We start from the raw sequence: 26,656 nt of genomic DNA on the forward strand, positions 1-26,656 counted from the left end.
GGATACTCATAATTTGAGGCTTGAAATGATGGTTTTGAATGTCTTGAATTCAGAAAATTCTACAAAATTTTTCATCTCAATCTAAGCATACATAATTATAGTATCATCAAACAATTCTCAGAATTTTTGCCCTTGAACTGAAATCTATGTAACATAGCCAAAAGAAATGACTTGATGCTGAATACTGGTTTTTCAAACTAAATTTTCCAAACAAGTGTGGCTTTCTAAGTTTCCTTCAGTTTCTTTCAGTCAAATTTTCATTTCTCTCTTTCTCTTTTTTTCCTTTGTTTATTTTGTTTTGGGGGTCACACTTTGCAGTGCTCATGGCTTACTCCTGGCTCTATGCTCAGGGATTGCTTCTGCTGGTACTTGAGGGATCCCACATGATGTCTGAGATAGAACCCAACTGATGTGCAAGAGACTGAACCTAGCCAAGTTGTGTGCAAGGCAAGCATCTTAACCCCTCCACTATCTCTCTGGATCCTTCATTTCTCTCTTAGTTTTTCATTAGTGGGTATATTCACACCTGAATAAATAGATGCACTTTGTCATAGATCCTTGTGAAGATGTCTGATACACTTCTATTCAAAATATAAGGTGGTTTTTATACAAAAGTTTACTAGCTACATATTTGACCTTGTTTTAAAAAAAGAGAGAGAATAACCATTTTTTTCTATAAGACATCTTAAAAAGGATATCTTATTTCCTGAGGCAAATTTTTATAATGTATCATCAGTTTCAACAGGATCTAAGAATGATAGACTATAGATAATGTTAAATTTTTTAGATAATGTTAATTTAGAGGGATTTGTGCCAACCCAGAGGTACTCAAGGATAATCCTTGGCTCTACCTCAGCAGTGACTCCTGGAGCTTCTGGGGAGACCATTTGTGGTACCAGGGATTAAGTTAGGGTCAGTAGCACTAGGCAAAAGCCAAAATTAATGTACTATCTCTCCAGACATTATAATGTTAATTTTTTCTACACTTAAAATTTTAATAGTAATGACACCTTTTTTTCCCATGCAATAGAAGACATGTTCAATATGCCAAACGCAGTAACAAGTCTCACAATGGAGATGTTACTGGGCCCGCTCGAGCAAATCGATGAACAATGGGAGGACAGTGCTACAGTGCAGAAGTTTGAGAAGTATTACCACTAATGATGAATCACATATCCAACTACTGAGAAGTAGAAAAGAAGAATGTGAGGTGGAAAGTAAAACAATATTATTAATAGGTCAGTGTTATTTTGGAGCATAAAATAAGCAAACAATGAAACCCAAAGAAGTTTTATGACAAGCAGTTATATCCCAAGTGCCATTTGAAAAGGTACATTAAATCTTCTACAGTTCTGTATAAATCAAATGCCCGTGTTTACACCGTTATTTAGGTTTTCTATTTTATTAGGAAAAAAATTCAGTGACCTACAGAAAAATACTGAAATTCTTTCTGTGTATGGAAAAACTCCAGAATATTTTACTTTATAATATTTGTGGCTACTGAATTGTGCAGTCATTTGTCATCTGAATTTCTGCACAGTTTTTGCAAATGGTATTATATGCCAAGAAGCACCTCACTACAGCTATTCTCCCAAATTTGTGCCTGCAAGAATTTGAGGAAGATACAAAAGATAATGAAGGATGGGAATTGGAGTGATTGACCTTAATTCCAAAATATTTCTATTCCATTATAATAAGCCTCCAGGACTTGGACTACAGGCCAATTAGTTCCTGCAAGCTAACTGCAGCTCTCATCAGCAACCTTGAAACGTTTTGGCAGGCATTATTCAAAAAGGGGAGAAACTCAGAGATGGAAACTCTTTTACATAATTCTTTCTTTTACTGAAAAAATTAACTCAATGTGTATGCTGAAATATCGACAAAGGTTAGGAAAACCTTTGTCAATTAGGAAAGCAATATATTTCCCAGCTAGATTTCCATTTTTATTTTAACTTGTTTATAATAAATCAGGAAGAGTTGCTGGCAGTCTAATTTTTAAGTTAAGAAAATAATTCAGACCAAAGAAAATGTGAAGAAAAGTTGGGAATGACATTGGGAGCACAGAGCATGGATGGATAAGATCAGGCTTTCTCTTTGCCACACTCCCTCCAATTTCCTTGAATCTAAAAGAAGCAATGCCATTAATTATTCATCACAATAAACCTCATCACAGGAATATGATTTAACTTTAGCATTTATATTGTCTAAATTAGGAAAATAGGGGCCCGTTACATTTTTTTGTGTTAGTTTCCTCGACACAGAATGTGGCTAATAAATTATCAAATGGACTGATATGTATAAAGTGGTTAGCTGCATGCCTGGAAAATATTAGGATCCCAAAGAAGTTACTTATAGCCATTATTATATTTCCATAATGTACATTCTTTGATATTTAGTGTTCACGGTAAATCTATTGGAGAACAAAAGTGTTAAAGGTGCATCAGTATTTTGTGTGCTCTGAATGTTGTTTCTTAACAGGCTGAGTGGGATTAAAAATAATGCTCTTTAAGTCCTGATTAAGAGCTATGTAAAACTGTAATGTGTCTGGAAAATCAACATCTGAGCATCTATATCCAGAGCATCGAGTTAGATTAAGAAATCTAACAGATTCTTCTGCCTATATCTGTGGCTGTGGCTTCTCAGCTCCTTTGCCACCATTCAGTTCCAGTTCCTTACTCTGCTCTTTTAGGGATTTGTTCTCAGTTGTAAGGAAACCCGGGGATCTCAGCAATTCATTGATGAGTGAATAGTGAAATCTGGTGATTAGTCAAGACAAATACCTTTCGGTTTTGTAATTTATATTGCAAAGCAATTAAATTGATAAAACTTTAAAAAATATCAGCAGATTTTCAATTTGAATTGAAGCTCAAGGAAGTCTTTTTACCACCCTGTGCCCGTCTTCAATGGTTCGTCCCATTTCTCTCCAACTGTTGGTGCCTGGTGTTTAATATTCTTCTCTACCCAGGCCCTTGCTTTTGAACAGGGAAAGGGTCACTAATCCCAATATTTTTGTAGGTGTTGCTGATTATAGACTTTAACTTACCTTTTTTGTAGACTTACTGTTCTAAGTTACTTTTCTCTCAGATATTTCAATTGAGTTAATAAAATAATTTGGGGTGCGGTGGTAGGAGTCATAGCAGCATCATGTGGTAGGCCTGCTTTTAAATTTTTAATAACTTTCTATAATATTTAATATTTATAATATTTAGGTAAAGGTAAAGGCCCTCCCGTTGATTGTCGGTTTGCTCGAGCGGGCCCAGTAACGTCTCCATTGGAGACTTTGTTGTTACTGTGTCTGGCATATCGAATACTCTCGGTAGCTTGCCGGGCTAATATTTATAATTTTCTACAAATCTTCAGAATCTAGTGAAAGGAGAGCATAGAGCTGAGAATGCTATTTTTCTCTTTCTTTCTTTCTATCTATCTTTCTTTCTTTCTTGTAAACTTTGAATGAAGATCTCCTTTTTTGTTTTATTTTGCCTAATTTCTTTCTTCAAGTAGTTAGGGATTCATAACCCTGACCCATGGCAGGGCTGAATTTATGAATAAAGGATCAGGACAGAAAGACCTTTTTCTGTTTACTAGTTTCTCTTATTTCTAGTCTAGAGAATTGTTCTCTAAGATTTTTTAGATCCTTAGTATGACCTTGAGCAGGCCATTTACTTTTATATATTTATATTTTGAAGATGTATGTATTTCATATATACTAACATCAACATTTTTCTATGCTAGGAGATATATATATATATATATATATATATATATATATATATATGCTTTGCCTCTTAGAGAGCCTGGCAAGTTACTGAGAGTATCCTGCCCACATGGCAGAGCCTGGCAAGCTACCCGTGGCATATTCGATATGCCAAAAACAGCAACAGTAACAGATCTCATTCCCCTGACTCTGAGAGAGTCTCTAATAGGGTAGCTTTGGGAAAGACAGGTAAGAAAAGACTGCTAAAATCTCGGGACTGAGACAAATGGAGATGTTACTGGTGCCCACTCGAGTAAATTGATGAACAACGGGATGACAGTGATACAGTGATTTCTTTCTGGGCCACAAGTGGTGATGCTCAGAAATTACTACTGGTGGTGATGGGGATCCTGCAAGTTAAGTGCCCTTCTTGCTGCATTATCACTAAAACTTCAGAAAGATCTTAATAGCAGTTATGAGAAACTTAGCAGTTCTTTGAAGAATAATTTAATTGTAATTTTAGGTCTTTCCTCCTTCTTCCATTTATCCCTTCATCTACCTCTCCTTCCTTCCTTCTTTCCTTCCCTCTTTTTTCCTTGAAGGAGATCTCCAAACGAGAGTCAGGATTATCTCAGCATATGTAGTGGCATTGGGGATTTAGCTCAGGGCCTCTCACTTGTCCTAGCCCTTCCTAAGTCCCTGAACCAATTTATGGGTCCTTTCTACTGGGGATCTCTATCTGCAGCGCTATTGGGATTGCCTTGGCCTTACAAGCCTCTTGTGTTGAAGAGACAGCTTTAGGAGATCTATGTAGAAAAATGACTCATCAGTTTTCAGGAAAAAAAAGGTATTTGTAAAATGAAATGCAGTGTGAATCAGAAAGTGCTTCAAGTTATTAAATCACTTTGTAAATCTGTGAGAGTGTTTAGTCTGGCTTCTTATCCTATCTAACTTACTGTAATGTCAAACCATCCTAAGCACTCAATAATTTGGAACACTAGTTACCTAATGGATTTCCATCAAAATGCCAGAGGGAAGAATCATTAAGGAAAGAAAAGTGAATAACTTTCTTAAGAAAGGAATACTCATTGGAAGGGGGTGGGTTGAGTTTCCCTCTCCACTCCAAGCAGAACCCAGGCAACCAAAAACCTCCAGAACCCAGCCGCAGCCATGCTCAAAGCCACTATCCACACGATTGGACAAGCCTCACTCATGAAGGAACCAGCAGAAGGACCCAGGTATACGGGACCCGTGGCTGAGATTTCCAAACCTATTGAATCAGGACTGGGCCTCCTCCCTCCAGCTCCTCAGTCTTCCAGTAGCTTGGCAGTCACACCCACAAACTGCCCCCAGCACACCATGTAATTTCATCAATGGCCAAGATCCAGAGACTATAAAATACAGCTCCTGGAAGAGATCGATGCAGTATTTCCTGGAGCATGTAGCCTCATTCGCAGCAGTGTGACCTCTTATACTCTAGCCCATTGATGCACCTAAAGTAGCACACGTGTGTTTGATTTTAACATACTTGCTTGTATTCTCTTATATGTGGGCTTAAATGGCACCAGAATGAAATACAACAACCTTCACACACTTTCCTCTTATTGTGGTGGGAAGATGCTCGCTGGTGGGGTGGGTGTTTGAATATTTTCTTAATGAACTATTGTGAACTTCTTTATGAAAATAAAAGGTATAAAATCGCAAAAAAAAGAGAAAGAAATACTGATTTAGGAGGTCTTGGGGAGATCACTCAATGGTCACTAGAGCTGGGACTGAATTTGAACTCTTGAACCATGGGGTCCCCTCAGCATTGCTGGGTATAGCCCTGGAGGCCTTGATGTACCATAGGATATGTCCCTGGAGACCATGCCCAGCACTGTTCTCTCTCGCTTAGCATCAAATCACTTGGTCCAATTGGCCAAATATCCAAGAGAGTAACTGGAACCCTGGGCACTGCAGGGGAAATCCCTGACCCCCAAGAGGAACAGTGCTTAAGGGAAGGGAGGAAAAGGCCAGACAAGGCCAGTGCTGTACCTTCTGTATTATGCCTCCAACTGGCAGACAATAAAGTGGAAAGAACTAGAAAGTACAAAGTAGATCTAATACTAATTCCCTGCATCAATTTTCTTTTTTTTTAATTAAAAAAGTTTCTTTTTATTTCTGGGTCATACCCAGCGATGCATAGGTATTACTCCTGGCTCATGCACTTAGGAATTACTCCTGGTCGTTCTCAGGGTACCATATGGGATGCTGGGAATTGAACCCAGGTCAGCTGTGTGCAAGGCAAATGCCCTACCCGCTGTGCTATCACTCCAGCCCCAGTTTTCTTTTCTTTAAAAAAAAAAATTATTCCTCTAAATACAATCTGTTGAAGTAGTTATGACTTAGTCTTATCTTATTATCTTTATTATTATAAGATAGTGTGCCTACTCAACTGTGTTGAAAATTCAGATGGACATTATACAGTGTAGAGCAATAAACATTCTTGTATCTGTGACTTCATAAAATTGCTTTAATAGCACTGCAGGGAAAAGGTGAGGGCTTCCCTACGAAACTCTGAGGAGCTCTCTACTTGAGAAGAGCCTCTTTTTACTCTTAGAGCAATGATCCTGGCAGATGTGGATATAGCTCCTTGGAGACCGTTTCCAAACCAATTTTATAACAAAAATGAAAAAAATAGGCAGGTATATTGAAGCTTTTGGTGTAATATTGTCAAATAATTATTTTAAGGACTAAGAATGAAGATTATCAAGAAAAGAAGAAGCTCCATCAAGAGTATCACTAAGTCTCATGAATTAAAAATCACTAATCACTTATTTTCTCCTTCTTCTTATAATAATATCTCATTATTACCCTTCTTTGAAATTCTACTTCTTGAATATTAAAGAGAAGCTAACAGAACATGTATATTAAAAATTAAAATTACATTGTACAAGTATATATTGGCATATATAAATATAAAAGAATATACACGTGCTCACATTTTCTAGATTAAAGATTTTTTACTAAGCATTTAATTAAGTTCTGACCAAAAATATTGACTCTAAGAGTCTTTTTGCCTAAGCAGTTAGTGGTGGTTAAGGAATAAATCTGGTCCAAGTGTCAGCTTTATTTTATTTTGGTCCACATCGTGCAAGAGGTCAGCTACATCAAGGATATAGTCAAATAAACTGTGGGATTCACTGTAGAGGGGTCACTTTCAATGTTTTTTTTTTCATGGAAAAAACCCGATTTTAACATCCTGTTTTCTTCTTAATGACTGATGAAACCTTGCAATATCACTATGTAATTATTAATGTTACCAATATAGTTCTAAAAGTGACCATCTAAAGGAGTAACTCTCTATTACCTTTAAATGTTAGTAACTTTTGTTATCATTGTATGTTTTTACTTAACATTTTATTTCCCTCATGGTATTTCATGGTATTTCTTTATTTTAAAAATATTTATCAGTTGAGATTCTGTGGGTTTACAATAAATGTTAGCGACTTCTAGGCTAAAAATTCTGCCTGGGCTTTCCCCCCCATGGAGATACCCAAGTTCTCTCTTGAATGTAGTGCTCTCTTTCTCTCTCTCTCCCTCTCTCTCTCCTCTCTCTCTTTCTCTCCCTCCCTTTCTCTCTCTTTTTCATTTCCTAAATAAAACTAACTTCGGAAAAGTCACTGCCTAAATTCTTATCACCGGCAGAAAGCTACGATCTTTATTTACTGAAACAGATTTACTGTTACTAAAGATTGCCAAATTCTTTACATTTGTATATGCTTCAGGGATTCTCCCAAAATGTGTATTATGACTAGGGTGCGTTATTATTTTGGAAGGGCAGGGAGTTCAAGTAAAAAAAGGCACCAGTCACACATGTTGTCCTGTTTGAGCATGCACATGTTTTATTTAAGTATTCTCCAAAGGTCTATTTTTTTTTCAGCATAATGCAGATATTATGCTATTCTTTGAAATAAGATATATGAATTTTAAACAAAATTGTCAAAAACAATGACCTTGGTTACTCCATATGGTACACAGAAATAATTACATTTCACTTACAATACAGATGCACTTAACACAGTCATCAAGAGTCATTCACCACCAACACAGTATATTTTTAAACTACCTAAACACCAAAAAGTTTTTTTTTTAATTTTCCAAAAGTTTAAAGAAATTAATAGTTTTGGATAAGTGATAAGTCAAAAAGGAGGCAGAATCGCCAAAAGAAATACTCAAATGCAGTTTTAAAAATGTAATATTAAGAACATGAAAATAGAACTTCTCACTGGGAATCAAAAGACCTAGGTGATGCAGACTGCTGTTCCCTAGGTCTGTTCTTTAAAAAGTTTTTCAATAAATGCCGTCAAAGTAGTTTCACTATATATTTGCTCTAGAAGCATAAAGTGACATGAGGCAGGTGTTAATATAATTGTTAATATTCACGTTTCAGGAAGATTAGTAACTTTTAAAAAGATGCTAGGAATAAAACCAGCTCTTCCCGAGAGATAGTAGTTTATCATTAAGATCTACCGTGTGCTCAGCACTGGCCTAGAAGCTATCCTAGAAACGGGAAGCAAAAATTTCTGGCTTTAGTGGAAACTGGTTCGATTAATTCTTTCTTTTGTGATAAATTATGGTAAGTACTTTAAAATTTCTATTGTATAGGGAAAATTATTAATAACTCATTCCACATATGGAAGCTTAACTTTATTCCTTACAGTGGTGGTCTGGAATGAACAAAACCTTTCATTTGACAAAGAACTTTATTACATTGTCACGTGCAGACATGTCTGCTGATATATTTTAAAGGTGAAAAGGTATAGAGACTTTTCACTTAAATGTACATAGAGATCAACTTTGCATTATCAAACTCCTGACTTTCTGGTTTAGTAGAGAAAATTGCTCTTGCAATATACAGGAACCTTTCTCAGATAAATTTGTGCTGCCTTTCCCAACAGTGTAGAAAGCGTGCTTTCATCAAATATTGCTGCATAAAGCACTCCAGTTTATCTCTGCATTTCAATTCACATGAGTTATTCTCAAAATGTATTCAAGATCTAAAGCAAAATAAATAATACATCAAGTGAGATTCTGGGATCATTGATCTTTTGATATTAATCCCAGCCAACTCTTTTCATAAAACATAGAGTGATATATCCAGTTTCTGGGCTTTTCCATAATAGCAAAGAGGTTAAAGATGATACACAGATGTCAATTCCTTTTTCCTAATTTTTGACAAGGGGATTGGTACTGATAATCTACTTACAAGATAATCTGTCGAGGAATACAAAAGTAGGAAAGTCGGAACTACAAAACATTAGTCTGGTTGATGACGATAAACCCAATAAAAAGGTGCTATAGAAATACAGGAACAAATAATGCACTGTCACAGAAATACAGAGGACTGAAGAATATTACTGAAAAACATTCATGGCACAATAGTTTTGGATTAAAAAGTTATCTAAAACTTGGCCACATGAGAAGTTTTTCTAGAGATGTGGCTCTTACTGTTTCTATGAAGATCTGGAAAATACAACAACAAAAAAATCCTGATTCCTGATACAACAGGTGTACAATGAATTATTGCAGTTGTAACAGTATCTAGGTGCAAGGTAAAACAAGAATTAATACTGAACTATCTGAACACTTAGATTTACTAATGAGCATCCCCATGAGAAATACGGCGGTTCTAAAAGGATTTTATTTGCACAGCCCACCATGGAACATGAACAATCAGCTTGTAAGTGCACAGAAATTTCCCCTTTCTACAAGTATAGTTTATCATGCCTATTCTGAAGACAACATAAGGAAAGTGAGATCACTGCTCCAAAGAATTCTAGCATGCATTATGATGGTTTCCTTCAGTCAATACAAATGTGTTGTATGAGTTTTTTTTTAATGTACTAATCTTCATTATAGCCAATGTTCATGATTTTAACAGGAAAAATTTTTATCAAAATGTTTTCCATATTTTTTTTATTTTGCATTCAACTGGAACATTATGTTCAAATATTTATTTTATTTATTTTATTAAAAAAAGAGTTCTGGTCATAAGAAGCATTAGTAGGCGGCATTTCATTGTGCTCATACGCAAAGTCAAAGGGCCACAGGCTATTCCTCTGCTACACGGGTCAAACTGTCTAGAAATGCCATTTGGGTGGTTTTATTTTCCTCCTCCAGTTTGGAAGCTTTGTTATTAATTCACTACCAACCTTCTTGCTTTGCCAGCTTTATCTGCAAAGGGTTTACTGTTTCTTCTTTCTTCCCCATCGGGATTCTTTCCACAGCTACAGCTGAAATTTTCTTAGACAGGACTCCAATTGTTTTACAAAGCAGACACTCTGACAATATTTCCTCCCGAGTACTCAGGAGATTCTGGCCTGTCATCTCCTTCGGGGGTGGTTACTGGAGGTGTTGGGATGCTTATTATTGCTGTAGTCACATAAGGTTGTTCACAGTTTAGTTTAACACACTCTTCCATTTTGGCATTTAAACTGGATCGGCTGAGGAAAAAATAAATTTAAGAAAGTAAGTTGTTTATTTCCTAAAAAACACATTTCCCCCTGTAACTGAGTAATGCACATTTTTATGATTCCAAATACAATTTTAAGTGCCTAAGAACAAGTACCAAGATTTGTTAAAAATAAAACCCAAAACCTTAATACATATTGAAGTCAACATTTGTCAAGTCATTTGCTCAAATAAATATCTAACAGTGTCAATTCAGTTTGATTCAACTGGTGTTTCTTCAGTAAAGATTTCTCTCTTTCTTTTCTTGGTTTCTTGTTTGGGGATACCTGGTAGTGCTCGGGGCTTACTCCTACCTCTACACTCCAGGATCTTTCCTGGCAGTGCTCGCGGAATCAAATGGGGTTCTGAGGGAGAACATATAGGGTGCTGGGGATTGAATCAGCGTTGGACACATGCAAAGCAAGTGTCTTATCAACTCTCATATTATTCTAGTACTCAACAAAAGGTTTTCTGTAGGTAAGTTTTGAAAAATCTGTGTTGAACAAAGTATAACGTTTTCTCTAGGGCAGGGTTTCTAAGAGATTTGAAGAGTCATTATGAAAGGGTTAAACTTTGTGGATCTCTCAGTTCCTTTGATCATAGGGTGATTTTAGTGTCTTGCCTCTTTGATATACACATTATCCTTAAAGTTTCCAACTTCATAGTAGTAGCCAAATGTTAAGAACCCACCAAAGTTAGCTGTTACTATCTAACAATCCAAAGTCTTTTCAAGGGGTATTCCTACAGATCTATTTTCTATATAGGGACAGAAAGAAAGGGAGAAGTGTAAAGGGGGGGTGCAGTGGATCTTAAAACTAGTTTATTTTCATGAAAATTTATTTTAAATGTTCATGTTATAAGTACTCCTTTTCAACACTTCTCCATTTTCTACTTCATTTTGGAATAGATGTAAAACATTGTAGATGTCTTAGAATTCTTAAAGAAAAAAATCTTTCATTTCTTCACTTTGTAATCTGGGGCCTTGCATGTAGCTGCCTTTACATGCAAGTTCGATTCCCAGCATTCCATATGGTTCCTGAAACTCTCTAAGGGATCAATGAGCACAGAGTCAGGAGTAAGCCCTAAGTACTGCCAGGCATGGTCCCTAAGCATCTCCCCACACCAACAATTTAATATTCTGTTCCCAAGAGTTTTCTTATTGGTATTAATCAACACAGCCTGAACTTGGGTTATCCTCCAGATTTTCTCTTTCCTTTTTCTTTTTGCAGTGCCAGGGATGAAAGCCCAGGGCACACATGCAAGGCCAGTACTCTCCTGCCGAGCTGTGCCCCAATACTTTCCTCCAGATTTTCAAAGAAGCACCACTGGGTAATGAATAACTTATGTGAAATATTACTATTTATTTTGAAGATTACAGCAAAATTAGTTGGCTAGAAATTGACCTTTTAAATGACCTGTAGTAAGTACTATATTTTATTAGACAAAGATGTTTGTGGCAAAAATAAATAGCACACGAAAAGAAGCAAAGGGAAACTACCAATAGAAATAACTCACTTAAATTATCTACACACTAAGCAGAGGCAAACAATTTTAGCATATTTCTTATCAGTTTTGCGTGCTGAACTGGCTTCTGTGTTTGCTGTGACCAAAAAGTAACTTTATGATTAAAATTTCTAGATTGACTCAAAAGATCTGGGTGGGTATCATTTTATTTTTTCACTGTTATTGAAAGTGCTGATATAATTTTGGTCATGAAACACTTTTAAACCATATCAATGCTAATTAAGTGAGTAAAGTGGCCTATCTTTTCAGACTCTGTGTTTGCAAAGACAGTTACTGAGTTCAGAGATTAAAAAATGTGAAGTGGAAGAGGCAGAAAATCATCTGGACAAGTCTAATCATCTCCCTTTGATTCTTTTAATACTGACACATGAAGAAGAGTCACTCTGACTCTTAAACATATGCCAACAGATCCATTTTTCCCTTAGTGACAAGGTGAGTCTCTCTGTCTCTCTGTCTCTCTCTCTCTCTGTCTCTCTGTCTCTCTCTCTCTCTCTGTCTTTTTTCCCCCTTTTTTCTTTTGGGCCACACCCGGTGAAGCCTAGGAGTTACTCCTGGCTTTGCACTCAGGAATTACTCCTGGCGGTGCTCAGGGAACCATATGGGATGCTAGGAATCGAACCCAGGTCGCCTGCGTGCAAGGCAAACGCCCTATCCGCTGTACTATCATTTCAGCCCCTTGTCTCATTCTTAATGGTCGTGCTACACTTTCGTTGTCATGGAGGTTGCAACATGATCAGATGGAGAAAACATTCAGAAGGAAGTTCGCACACAGATGGTTATGGGTACCTGTTAGAGAGCGGGGTTCTCTCCACACATCTGATCTGAATGGTACTAAGCTCCTGCACACTGCCTCGGTGGCTTCCTGATACATTAGCGTTTGGGATGCGGAAAGTTTTTTTGTGTCGTCGTGAACAACAAGTGCTGGTGACTCCTTGTTGTGAAGAGAGAGAAGGACTGTGGCTGGAAGGGCGGTTGACCGTTGCAACTTCCATGCAGCTTTCTTCAAAGACTTGTTCGTCCACAAATTCATGATTCTGTTTCAGAGTTATAAGAAAAAGCCAAGAAAGTAGAGAAACGTTTTAATTTTCAACAAAGAAATGAATAGCTTTATTTTTAAACTCAAATATTACCACTTACATTGGACCGTCCAAGGAGTTAGTGGAATTCAGTTCTGCATGATTAGGATGCCAAAGCCCCCTCATGTGGGCATTTGTATGAAAATAAAATCTCTTGAGTTAGACCTCAAGATGGAAATCTTCAGGCTGATTGAGCATCTATTTACAGACTAACTTTATTTGGAAATATCATTTATTATTTTAAATACAAAATCTGGCAGAGTTATAAGCTAGAGAGAAAATAACCTTGAAAATGAATATAGATAATACCCCCAGGAAATATGTAAATTCACATTGACTTTTATTTTTAAACATATTGGAGTTATGAATAAGAGACTATTTTACTCAACTATCCCAAATTAGATTGTTATATGTGAGCTAATATTTTCACATGGGATTGAAAACATCTTTTTAATTAGAAGTGGAGCTGAGCCACTTTCTATTTCTTTTAGACACTCCAGTAAAATTCCTAGTACACATAAAAATATAGGACTTAGTTATACATAAAATAGGTGAAATACATTGATCTGCAAAATGTGCCATTATTTTGTCCCAGAGCAGGTTAGCACAGAACTTTTGGGATCCCTTTCTTCATCTTTATGATATATCACTTTACCATACTCATGATTCCTGTCTGTATTCAGAATCTAGCCTGGAAGCAAGCAATGTCAGGAATCACTTTATTTACCATTTCTTAGAGAAATGTGGCATAAATTTGTATTTTAAAGATTTTAATGAAGAATTCCCTCACAAAATGCCTATGCAAGAATTTCACCTCAGAAAAAGAAGTTCAAGACATTTCTTTTCCCCATCAGAAGTATTAGAGAATAATTTCAATTACTAGTAATGAAAGGCTTTGCCTATGTCCAATTTCACAAAACTGGTTCTAATTTGAAAAAAATTAGCGAAACAATTTAAGCAATTTACAGGCTAATAAGAAATAAATTGTTCTAGCTACAGATTTTGGAATTTCTTTGCTGAGGCAAGCATTTTTTAAGAAAAAAAAATTTAACATTCTATTCTTTAAAGTCCAGAGAATAATATCAGATAGGAATTTCCTGTCAAATTTCATAGAAAATCACACAATTCAGAAAGAATTTGCAATCCTATGTTCTTTTACAATGTATATTCCCCACACATAAAACAAGTTATAAAACATGAGATTTATCCAATTTTATCTCATAGATGGAAGTGAAGAAATCATTTTGTTATTGGTTACTGTATACCTTTGTTGGTAGTTCAATGTAAACTATGTTAATTTGTGTTTTTTGAAAAAAGTGCTTAAATTTTACAAAATATGAATATAAGATGCAAAGAAAAAGATAGGAGTAAATATTTTCTATAATCTTAATGCTATCGGTTAACTTTCAAAGAGATAAACAATTAAATTAAAGACATGTCCATTTCTTTAAAAACATAAATAAAATCAACTTCCCTGTTTAAGATCTAATCATGTTCCATTTTTTGTGAGATAAAGATGAAAATTCTCCAGTGCTTCCAAAGTCTAATGGAGACACAGCCTTCTCTTCAGCCTCCTCTCTGTTCATGTTAGACTCTTGGTTTTCTTCACATCCTCTTAAGCCACGCTCTAGTCTACCTAGCTGCTGACCTCACCTCTTAGGCCCTTCATTTCTTTTATTTAAAAACTCCTTGTCCTGGGAGTCTCCACTCAACTTCTCAGTCTCAGCCTCATCCTGTCTCGCCTAACTCTGGCTTCTTTGCCCAAATAGAGGAATACTGTGTCCTTGCTTGACCTTGGACTTGAATCTGCCTCTCATCACCCTATCTTGTCACACCCGTGTTTTGTCCCCACAGAATGACGAAGGCAGAGGTTGCACTTGACTTCATTGTGTATCACTGTGTATCACTGACATATAATAGGCACGTGATAGAGACTTGCTGAATGACTCTGTAGACACACAAATAAAAGGGCGCTGTATGCAATGTGTTGAAATTGGCTCGACAAATATCTATCTCTGGTGAGTGAATGAACAGAGCTCATTTAATAGGGAGAAAGTTTAGTTCTGCTCTGTTGCCACAAACTGTGACCTCTTTTTGACAAGCTACCTAGGGAACAGCACTTTTGCTAAAGAGGTGGTCCAATCCAGAGTTTTAAGTGGAGAAATGCAGACTAAACCTCAGCCCTAAGGGATATGCCAGTGACTAAATGTGCCAGTTTTTTCTTACAATGGACAGTTCTTATTATTTATCTTTTTTTGTTGCACATGTGAATAAAAGAAATGCTTCTATTAAGTTATTCTCTATTTTTTTTGGTTTTGTCAGTGCTATTACTATCCCTTTATCCAGATGACAGGATCACCGAAACTACATTATTGTCATCTTTTGTTTACTCAGCATTTTAAGAATCAGGCAGAAAATGATATTTTACTGAACTTGCAATTGACCATGAGAAGACAACGTTCCATCTGCATTATTTTGCTATTTTAGAATAGAGTTCAGAGAACCCCTAAGGATAAAAACATTTAGAAATGTTTTTAGAAGTCTCTACTTTTCAAGCTGAAAAGTCACTGAGTCTTTTAAAGTAATTTCAGACATTGTGGGCTTTCTTTTGGCTTTTTGGTTTTTGTCATATTTTCCAGTAATACAGACAGTGAAATCATGCTTGGAAGCATTAAGTATTCACAAAGCTAATGGGATTACTGTCTGAGTACAGTGGCAGGCAGTCATGCCTGCTTCCTTACCGTGGTTTTTTCCAGGCAGTGAAGCAGGTGGTGGTGCTGGGTTTCAAAGCTGGAGCCGGATTTGCTAACAAAGGCCTGCTCATCCTCGGAGGACTGTTAACACAGAGAAGAGAAGTGCTTCCTATTTTATTTGCAAACAATGAGAACCTCAGCCACACATTTCCATAGAGAGATCTGGCCTATTTCCTGAGATTAAATGGCAGCATTTTTTTTTAAGCTAAAAAGAGACAAGTGTGCGGTTGCTTTTAAGTTTCATAATCAGCATTTACATTTTCATCAAATTAGCTTCCAAGTCTTATAGACTTTCCTTCCTGAATTGAAAATTGAAATCTCTTATTCATTCAACTACTTGCTACCTTTGAAAGCCCCAGAGCCTTTCTTTTTGGATAATAACATTTAACCTAGTGCTGAGATAATCCAGAGACCACTATTGTGTTCACCTTCATAGAAGCTATTCTGAAAGTAAAGATGATGAATTCTAAAGTATTAAAGGAGAGTTTTTCAGGTAAAAGTAAAGTTTCTCAAATTATATGCCATACCTCGTGACCTTTTATTACCGAACGATGCCAGCTTTTCATTAAGAAGTAAAACAAGACATCATGTCATTATCTATCCTCACCCAAAGAATTTAAAGAAGGCAAGAAATTTTTAAATAAAAAATATGGAGAATGTTTGCACTTTTCATTTTAAAGGGACCTGGATTCAACTCCAAAGTGGAGGAAGTCCCTCCTCCCACTACATCAGGCAATGCTTATGGATATCAGTTGGATGGTCCCCATAAAACTCAATTTAAATTGGATACTATCTACCTAGAGATGGGATCCAATTACCCAGGTTAAGGTCTCAGTCATACAAGAATATTCCTCCAACTCACCACCTCACACATCTCAGATGCCTATGGCAAGCCTAAATTATCACCTGTACCTCTGACCAACCAGCTACAGTTCAGAGGGTCTAAAAACTCCTTCTTGGATTTCAGATGCCAATCCCAGGTCAGGGTACATTTTAACAGTCTGACTTTAACTCAGAGTTTCCAAGACCCTTTCCCCAGATTCAGCTAATTTTCAAAAAATAAAAAAGAAAACTCAGAGAAACATTTTCTTATTATTACCACTTTATAATAATGCAAGAATAGCCAAATATCGGAGATAGAGAAGTTACGGAGTTGGTCAAAAAGCTTCCGACTGATTAATTTTCCAGAGAACTCAGAGAAACATTTTTAAATTTTTTACCTATTATAATAATAGGTACAGTCAAATGTAGGAAACACACATGGAAAGGTCTAGAGTCCAACGAGGAGCTTCTCTGTTCTCTGAGAATGATACTCTCCCCAAATCTCTATCTACTCACTAACCGGGAATCTCTCTACACCAGTCTGCACTTTGGGATTGCTGATGGAACTCCCAGACTCTCTTTGCTCGCAGGAGGCTGGTGGTGAATTTAAAGTTTCTACTGTTTAATCGTGCGGCCAGATCTGAAACTCATGGATCCAAATCCTAGGATACGGTTCCAGAGTCACTTATTTAATATAAAAAAAAGACCTCTTTATGGATCTCTTGGCTTAGGTCAGAAAAGGAACCAAGTCTGTATTTATTATAAATCACTATCCTATACCGTGTTTACATGAGGTAGCACATAAATACTGTCGAATCTTGAATGAAAACTTATGATTCTCAGAAAATATACCATAGCCAGTTTCTAGTCTTTTATGACCTATAACATTGGATAGAGTGGAATTATTTTAAAAAGACACTTTTGTTTTTCTAGTAGTCACTTTTAATAATTACATACAGTCAAACTCTACAGCTAGGTAGGCTGAATCAATATTACACCAATAAATCGAACATTAGTAAAAGTGAAGTGCTTGGCTGTACCTGTAGTTGGTTACTGAGTAGGCCGTTCCGCTTGCTCTGCATGTAGGCATTGGCACTTCCACTTTTGGCTGCCCTAATCCTGGCAAGTCGTGCTTTCTAAAACAGAAATACGCATATCTTTTTAATACTGATGAACTGTTTTCTTAAAATAGTGAATGTATTCATTTCTAATCTTAATATAAACATATGTATATATTTAAATGAAAAAAATACTTCAGCTTTTCACATGCAGTTATTAATTTTTTTTCCACTTAAGTGTTTTAGTGAATGTCACTATGATCAATTAACAACTTTGGACCTGGAATATGCGTTGAGGAATTGCAGCTAAGTATTCACAGAAAAATTAAATTTCATTATTTATTTCAGAGAAAAATAGCAGTATTACTTTCCCTACATTTCTATGGAGCAATAGCACAGCAGGTAGGGCTTTTGCCTTGCATGTGGCTGACTCAGCTTTGATTCCTTCATCCCTCTTGGAGAGCGTGGCAAGCTACCGAGAATATCCTACCCACATGGCAGAGACTGGCAAGCTCCCCGTGGCGTATTCGATATGCCAAAAACAGTAACAACAAGTCTCTCAATGGAGACATTACTGGTGCCCGAGCAAATTGATGAACTCGAACAAATTGATGAACAATGAAGTTGGAAGGTGGATCCATTTTAATTTCAAAGGGTGTGCTCAGCCCGGCAACCTATCAAGAGTATCTCACCCACACGGCAAAGCCTGGCAAGCTTCTCGTGAGGTATTCTATATGCCAAACACAGTAACAAGTCTCACAATGTTACTGGGCCCACTAGAGCAAATCGATAAATGACGGGAGGACAGTGCTACAGTGCTATCAAACAATCAAAATGGTGATTTTTTGCTATTTCTCTGAAGGAGTGAAAATCATATACTTACAATAAATGTGATAGTTTATAATTATAGAGTCTTCTCAGACAAGATCAGACATGTTTAGGATAAGATTCAGGAGAGAAACTATATAACTGTCCAAACATGGGAGCAATAAAAATTTCCTCCATATGTAAGTGGATAAATAGACTTTGATAAATCCTTACTCTGCAGCTTTTTTGAGGTAAATAAAAATACACAATAAAGTTATGAAAAGATATGGAAAAAAAAAACAAAGGGTGTGCTCAGCAACCAAGATTTCAGATGAGACTCAGTAAAGCAACAAAGTGATAAGCACATTTGGAAATGACAGATTGATGTACTCATTTAAAAATACATAAATTTAAATAAACATTTTGTTTTAAGAAAGGAATTATTGAAATTTACCTCTATAGTCTCTTTGATCTTTTGTAACAATCAATTCTTCTCTATCTGCCCTTCCTCCCCCAACTCCCAAATTCCCTCCTCTGCTTTTTCTTTTCCTCTTCTTTTCTTCCTTCCATACTACTACATTTACTTTTATTGTTCATATTATACGAAATAGTTTCACCTATGTACTTACCAAATCACTTAGCAACAACATTATGGCACTATGCAAAAACAGAAAATTACATTTTTTTTCTCACAATAAAAAGCCTACATGTGGAGGCAACTGTTACCACAGTTGTTCAAAGCTTAGGGGATAAAAAAACAAAACCTTCTAAACAGCTTAGAGCAAAAAAGTCATTTGTTAAATCATATCATCTGTTAGAACAAAAAAAAATTTCTCCTATGTCAATTTCAATCACAATTTTTCTTTCATTTTGTTATAACACTATATGAGTTAATTGGTTTAATTGGTCTTTTGGGGCATCACACCAAATGTCTGTTGAATACTAGCTTTATGACCTGTGATTAGATATTTGGTTCCAGTAGATAATCAAGGGAGATTATTTACAAAGATATTTTGGAAAAATAACTATTTCTGGTCCCCTCAGTATGACTATCTTGGCAACTTTGGTCGTGCAATTGAGAGGTTAAAAGCACAACATTTACTGCTAATAGGAAATATATTCCTTCCAGTTCCTACCCCCAGATCTGTGAGAAATACAACTTCTTGGCATGGAAAATGTTATGGAAATTAGAATGATGTTTTAGTGAATACTTTTTCCTTCACCAATATGGAAAATATAAAGTTTCCAAAATTCTACTTAAAAATGAGTTTATAATTATCAGAGTATAGCTTTGAGGTTATTTTCAAGTTCTTTAATTATCTTGAGAATACTGATGGCATTTGTGAAAAAAACTGTCTCATAAGCACATTTTCCCTATGTTTCCCAATCCTTCATAATTTTTAAAAAATTCTCTAAACTTGGCAGAGTTTCTCAAACTTGTTTCCAAAGTAAGTAAGTGTTACTAGTAAGTGTTATGGGTCAAATCCAAACCAACCAAATGAAATAAACTGGTTCTGAGTTGAGAAACCTTTGTGAAATGGTGAATGGTTAAACAGGGTTTTCTTTGTTGTGGGATTTTTTTTTATAACACATCATTTTGTGGTTATCACCATGAAGACAAAAGGGAATTTATCATGTAATTTTTCTTAAACTAATTTGACATGGAAGTCTTTTATTGTGGATCATTCAGAGGCTAGTATGTAATGATTTTTAGCAAGAAGATTATTTTTTAATTGCACCAAATGACACTATGTAAACTCTGTAATGTATTTTCTGGAACAGAGGCAGGGAGCCAATCAGGAAATATACATAAACCCCAAACCACTAAGAACAATTTTCATTAAATGGCATCTACTTCTAAATGAATTTGGCAGGTTGAAAAAAGTTACTGAACTATCTTCTTATCAAATTTCAATTTTTCTCTATATTTTTAAAAATACGTATCATCAGAAATCTTAAACATATACATAGATAGTCTCTCCTTGATATTCCAAGGCAATTTTTTTACTACTCAATTATCTGCCCACATACTTTTGTATTGTATTGTATTGTATTGTAGAAGTTTTACTTATTACTTACTTCACTTCATTTATCTAAAGTTTCATATAATGGTTCATGTGACAAAAGCATATTAAAGTTAATTCATTTTTAAAGTTGAAGTAATTCATTGGAATGTTTCCATTACTAAGGAAAGCGGATCCCCTAGTCATACATCATGTTAGTGTCCCACAATATTACCAAGAAAGGAAGGAAGCCAGTGGATGATGGATAGAGTAATATACTGAGCTCAAGAACTTGGTTGATTCTGTGAATGGTAGGCTGGGAAGAAACACTACTTAATGTGTGTCAGTGGAAGGGAACCAGAAGGAGTGAGTGGAAGGGTAACAAGAGGAGTCAATATGGGAATAGGCATAGAACAAAAAAGGCTGTGGGAGTGTACCAGAGACAGAATCAATGTTTTTTTGCCATGAATCCTTGGAAAACCCACCATATTCTAGATATTGAGAATACAATCATGGTACATGTCTTCCACTGTTCATTGACTCTTTTCACTCTTTATGCAAATACTGGTGCCTATTTTATTCCCAGGACTGCACACAGTATAGTGGATGAGAGGAATAGTATAGTGCAATACATGCAAATAGAGCAAGGATTATTGTGTGCAAGAAGCAACTGTGTTCAACACCATTCACAAAAATCTATCATCATAGAATGGCAATATATGAATTAAGTTTAGAGCAGGAACTTGCCAGGTGACAACATTAAGTAATAGGGGGTGGAATAAAGACTTTAGAGCCGAGGTAGAGAATTCAGTAAGACTGGAACTTTAGTGATTATATAGAAGTGTGCAATTAGCAGATGGCTACATGAGTTGAAAAGGGAGTTGTTGTTAAACTATAGACAAATAAAAATAATACCAGTTTATTTAAAAGAATTTGAGGAAGGAACTGGTTAATATATATTTTTAAATGTAGATTACCTATGAGAGATAATTCCAGGCTCTAGCAAAGGAATTTTTTTCTGATTCCTAATTATTCTAGAGTTCCCTAATATTTTTTTTAAAATTGGACATTACTGAACATACTAAACAATGGTTCTTAACATGTGTTCTCTAAATTAGCATTTTAATTCTTTCTGAGGCCACACTTGGTGGGTGTTTCCAGGCTGCGCCCTTCTTGGTGCTTTAGGGTTGCTGCCCATGGTGACTGGAAATAGACGTTGCTTGGAATTGAACCCATGCTTCCTGCAAGCAAAGCATATGCTCAAGCCATTGAACTATCTCTTCTTCCCCCCAAATCAGCATGGCCATCATCAGGCATCACTGAATAATTTGTTGGAAATGAATCTTCCTAGGCTTTAAGCCTAATATATTAAACTGGATATTTTAGGGATGGATGGAGTCCCAAATATTTTTATTTTGTTTTATAGGTTTATTGGATGGGAGGGTTTGTGAGATACTATTACTGACTCTTCTCAATAATGACTTCTGGAGGTTCTGGAGGTGGTGGGGTGGTGGGGAGGATGTGTTGTATGGGGCATTGAATTAGGATATTGGCTAATGCAGCTGCATGCAAAACAAGCACCTTACCTCATGTCCTATCTCTTTGGCCTTGGAAATCTTTTTATCAAACCTTTCAAGTGATTCCAATAAATAGAAATTTTGAGGATCACCATAGTACATTTTTATGTGAAAGGTTAAAAACTGACTTACACTGGTTAAAGAAACTTTGGTATATCTACACAATGGAGTACTATGCAACTGTTAGAAAAGATGAAACTATAAAATCTGCATAGAAGTGGATCAAAATGGAGAGTATCATGCTAAGTGAAATGAGTCAGAAAGAGTGGGACAAACACAGAATGACTGCACCCATCTGTGAAATATAAAGTAACATAATAGGAGAATAACACCTAAGGGTAGTAGAGATAAGGGCCAGGAGGATCGCCCCACTTCTTGAAAGCCAATCTCCTGTGCTGGGGTTTCAGGCAGATCGGAGGGTTAAGAGACCACTACGTAAATGATGGTTGGAGGGATCATTCTTGATGGTAAATGTATGCTGAAAGTAGACTATGGACCAAACATGATGGCTGCTTAGTGCCTATATTGCAAACCATTACACCCATAAGGAGAGAGGCAGGGAAAGGGAAGGGATGGGGATGGTGGGAGGGTCACTGGGAACATTGGTGGTGGAGAAAGGGCACTGGTGGAGGGATGGGTACTCCAACATTGTTTGATTGAGATGTAATCACAAAAATTTGTAAGTCTGTAACTGTATCTCAGGGTGATTCATTAAAATAAAAAAATGAATAAGAATAAAATTAATTCTCTGATAAAAAAATCTATGTTGACTGTATAATGGCTCATTATTTCAAAAACTTAAACTTTTTAGAATTATCTATCAAAAAATAATCAGATTTATGACTCTATTAATAAATATTTTAACTTTAGACTTGAATCAACAGGTGTGTAAACACGAGCAATTCATCTATAAAATGGAAATAATAACATTTTCTTTTGCAAGTTGATAAGGAAGTATAAATAACAGACATAAATGATCTGGGACATAACAGAAACTCTAGAGAGGGTTGTTGTTGTTGCTACCAGTATTATTAAATTATAATTATAATTACTATTATACATGATAATTACTTGCAAGTTAGCCTGGTAAATATGCTGATGATTAAGTGGTCTGATTTGTATTTTAAAATAGGGGAGGCTCCCAACTTCAAAATATCATCTCTACCACCTGCCAGTGCATCAATTTAGTTTTATTTTGGAAAATACATTTGACTCAATAAATATTTATCGAATGGCTGAATGAATAAATTAATCCATTAAAATACAATTAGCAGTGGTGGAATGAGGGCAAGATAGCACAGTTTAAGTCCACTAATCCAGATGTCAGTATTCAGTTTAGGATTCATCAAAGTTTGATAAGAAGGGGGCAAATTTCCCTTCAACATGTAAGAACTTGGAGTCCAACAGATAGAGTACTGAGGTTAAGGAACAGGCCTTCCATATAGTTGAGGTCACTTTAGTCCTTGGCACCAAACAACCACATGGTCCTCAAGTTTCACTGGGTACAGCACTGCAGGCCCCTGAGCACAGGCTTAGAGGAACAGCACCTCATCCTCCCACACTTGAGTTGAACTACTGGACCCACTTAGCAGAGAAACAGCAGGAAGGTGCACCCCACCAAGACCTCCTGGAGTCCTGAGCATTGCTTGGGAGGTTCCTCAACCAAGGAGGAAAGCAAATGGAGTAGGAGGAGATAATGAGAGCAAAGTGAGAATCTGCTAAGGGGAAGGGCCTGAAAAGACTAAGTAGCCTTGAGTGATAGTGAGATTTTTTTCTCAGAGAAGGAAGGAGGTGGCATACCTAGCGGTGCTCGAGGCTTCCTTCTGGTTCTGTGCTCGGGGTTCATTCCTGGTGTTGTTCAGAAGGATCATACAGGGGAGCAGGGGATTGAATCCAGGTCTTTGGCATGCAAGGCAAGTGCTCTACTCACCTACTACTCACTAGTCCAGATGATGAGAATAGTTTTTATTTTATAGTTTTTATTTTTTCTTAAATTTAGGGTTGCCAATGGGATTAAAAACCTTCATATCAGACCAAACAAGAATTTTTTCAGAATTATATAATTTTTAAATTGACTTTTTACTGAATAGACTGCTTACTTGACTGAATTAATGGCTATTTCTGCATGCTTTGACAATTTTTCATATCACCCAGTCCAATTCCAGATAAAATTAAATGACCTTGGCATAATGAAAGCTTATTTTTGAAAATTACAAAAGAAATTTCATGGGATGAAACATAACAAAAAAAACCTCCTTGGTAACTTTATCATTCCACTTTGATTTTTTCTTACATGCCTGTGTTCAATTTATTGATTACAGATTATTTACTGGAAATATCACTTTGTGTTATTTTATTCATCTTAAATTAGTTTTTCTAATATTCATTATATATAAAATCCACTGAATAGTGCAGAAAAAAAGAATAGAGGAGATATTTTCAAGATACCCAAAACCAGACACTGTGAAGATAGCTTAAAATGCTGGAGTACATGCTTTGCATGTGGAAGGACCAGATTGACCCACAGCATTGTGATGTCCCAAAACATCAGTGGGAATAGACACTGAACAACTCATTGGAAATAGCCACTGAGCATTGCTGAGTATGATGCAAACCCCACACCCAGGCCCCAGAAATAACTAAAAGGATTCATAAAACATATTTAATTTCATTGTACTTTGATTCATTTTTTATTGATTGAGGTACAGTGATTTACAATATTAGTGATGATGGTTTTCATATTTCAATGAAACATATTATGAGTACATATTTCAATACTACACCCATTACCAGTGTACCTCCTTCCATCCCCTTTTGAGTGAACTGTTAAACCATAATATTGTATTTACTTTTGCATTTTAAATTTTCTTAGCTTTAAAAACTTCTGAAATATCCTAAAGTTTTCTTTACTGATTTGCATGTTGAAAATGAAAACAATGAACACTACACAGCTGTTAAGAAAAATGAGGTTATGAAATTTACCAGTAAGTGAATAGATATGGAGATGATCATCTTGAGTGAAATGAATCAGAAGGAGAGGGACATATGTAGAATGACTGCACTCATTTTTGGGATATAAAAACAAAACAAAACAGTATGAAACTAATATCCAAAACCAGGGAAAATGGGCCAGGGGAGGATTGTCAATGGTTGGTCAATGATGTGGGAGACGGAGGGTAGTTAAGATAGATGAGGGTTCATTATATGACAATACGAGTTGGAAATGATCATTCTGGACAAAAACTGAGATCATTCTGGACAAAAAAAGCAGGTAAAGAGATATAGATGATAACCTTTCAGCATCTGTATCACAAACCACAATGCCTAAAATGAGAGAAAGAAAATGAATGAGAGAAGAGTAGAGGCAGGCTAGGGTGTGGGGTGATTTGAAGAGGAGGGAAGGAAACTGGGGACAATGTTGTTGGGAAATTACACGAGTGGAGGGATGGGTGTTGAAACATTGTACAACTGAAACACAATCATGAGCAATTTTGTAATGCTCTATCTCATGGTGATTCAATTAAAGATAAATTAAAAAGAAAATGAAAACAATTTAAAAACACCCAATTATTTTGGAAATTGGTTTGATTAAAAATGATATTTGTATTTCCTACAGGTTTTATACCAGTAGTTTCTATACTATTTATAATATACCAAAGAAGTGTATTATGAGTAACTCTTACATCAACGAAGATCTTACATTAAAGAAGAAATTGGGGCCAGAGCAACAGAATGTCGGGTAGGGTGCTTGCCTTGCATGTGTCCAAACTGGGTTCAATCAATCTCTAAAACCCCATATGGTGTCCTGAGTCCCATCAGGAGTGATCCCTGAATACAGAACCAGGAGTAAGCCCTGAGCAAGCAAGTGTGACCCCCAGATAAAAAAAGAGGAAGGATTTCTAGAATAGAGATGAATGGGTGCAGGAGAGCTGAGCCGTTTCTATTATTTCTATCCCATGAAATTATGTACATAGGTATCCAGGAAAATATATGTAATGAATGGTAAAAGTAATATTGTGGTGAATCCGGCAGCTGCCAACTTTCAGAACCCTATAAGAAGTGCAGGTATGTGGGTTCAATGATGTCAAACTTGTTAATGGGTAGGGAATGGATCAGTCCTTCTCATCTTCTCATCTCTAGGGGACCCTGGAAGTCATGCTCACAAACTGCCTCAGGGTGCTATTTAAACTCCTTATTGGTTATGATCCAAAGACACACAAAAGAATCTCAGAACCAAGCAGCTCACTGCAGAGATTTTTTTTTTGCAGACCCTAATTATCTAAAATTTTAGAATTCCAGAAGTCACATCCTATGCTATTCATAACAAGCAATACAAAAGAGAGTATGAGTGAAATTGCCTGCCATAGAGGCAGGGTGGGATATTGTGGAGGGAGGGATACTGGGGATATTGGTGGTGGAAGATGTGCACTGGTGGAGGAATGGGTGTTTGACTGAAACTCAAACATGAAAGCTTTGTAACTGTATCTCATGGTGATTCAATAAAAAAAATTGTGGTGAATGAAAATTCCTGATGGAGGAGCTACTTCTGGCTAAAAACACTCTATCTGCTCCAGTGAGTTACTGTAGTAGATTTTATGCCTATTGGAGCATGAAAATTGTTCAAACAGATATTTAAAATCCTGTTCTCAATGTACTTACAAAAAATTGGTATGAACTGTATTAAAATCTCTTTCCATATTCAGACTGTGCATCCAATTTATTCGTGAGTAAAAATGGCTTTAGGATATTAACAAACACCAAAACTATGTAATGTCTATAGAGAATATGGAAAATCTAGCACCAGAGTTTTGAGGAAATTATTAAGTAGGTTTCTTTTGTTTGGCTTTTGA

The 26,656-nt window shown here is 36.1% G+C and overlaps 1 protein-coding gene across 1 annotated transcript in view; it reads right to left on the reverse strand.

Annotated features, from left to right (window-relative positions):
• Positions 1-7,550: 7,550 nt before the first annotated feature.
• KCND2 (potassium voltage-gated channel subfamily D member 2) overlaps positions 7,551-26,656 on the reverse strand; it is a 517,861-nt gene continuing 498,755 nt past the window's right edge. The window contains exons 3-6 of the mRNA XM_056117991.1: positions 17,402-17,497; positions 15,528-15,620; positions 12,497-12,744; positions 7,551-10,179 (exon numbers count right to left, since the gene is read on the reverse strand). Coding sequence (XP_055973966.1) covers positions 10,002-10,179; positions 12,497-12,744; positions 15,528-15,620; positions 17,402-17,497 — 615 coding nt within the window. The 3' untranslated portion in view covers positions 7,551-10,001. The remainder of the gene's footprint in view (positions 10,180-12,496; positions 12,745-15,527; positions 15,621-17,401; positions 17,498-26,656) is intronic.

This window comes from Sorex fumeus, unplaced genomic scaffold (genome assembly GCF_029834395.1).
Source record: "Sorex fumeus unplaced genomic scaffold, SorFum_2.1 ptg000037l, whole genome shotgun sequence".
Classification (NCBI taxonomy): Eukaryota; Metazoa; Chordata; class Mammalia; order Eulipotyphla; family Soricidae; genus Sorex; species Sorex fumeus.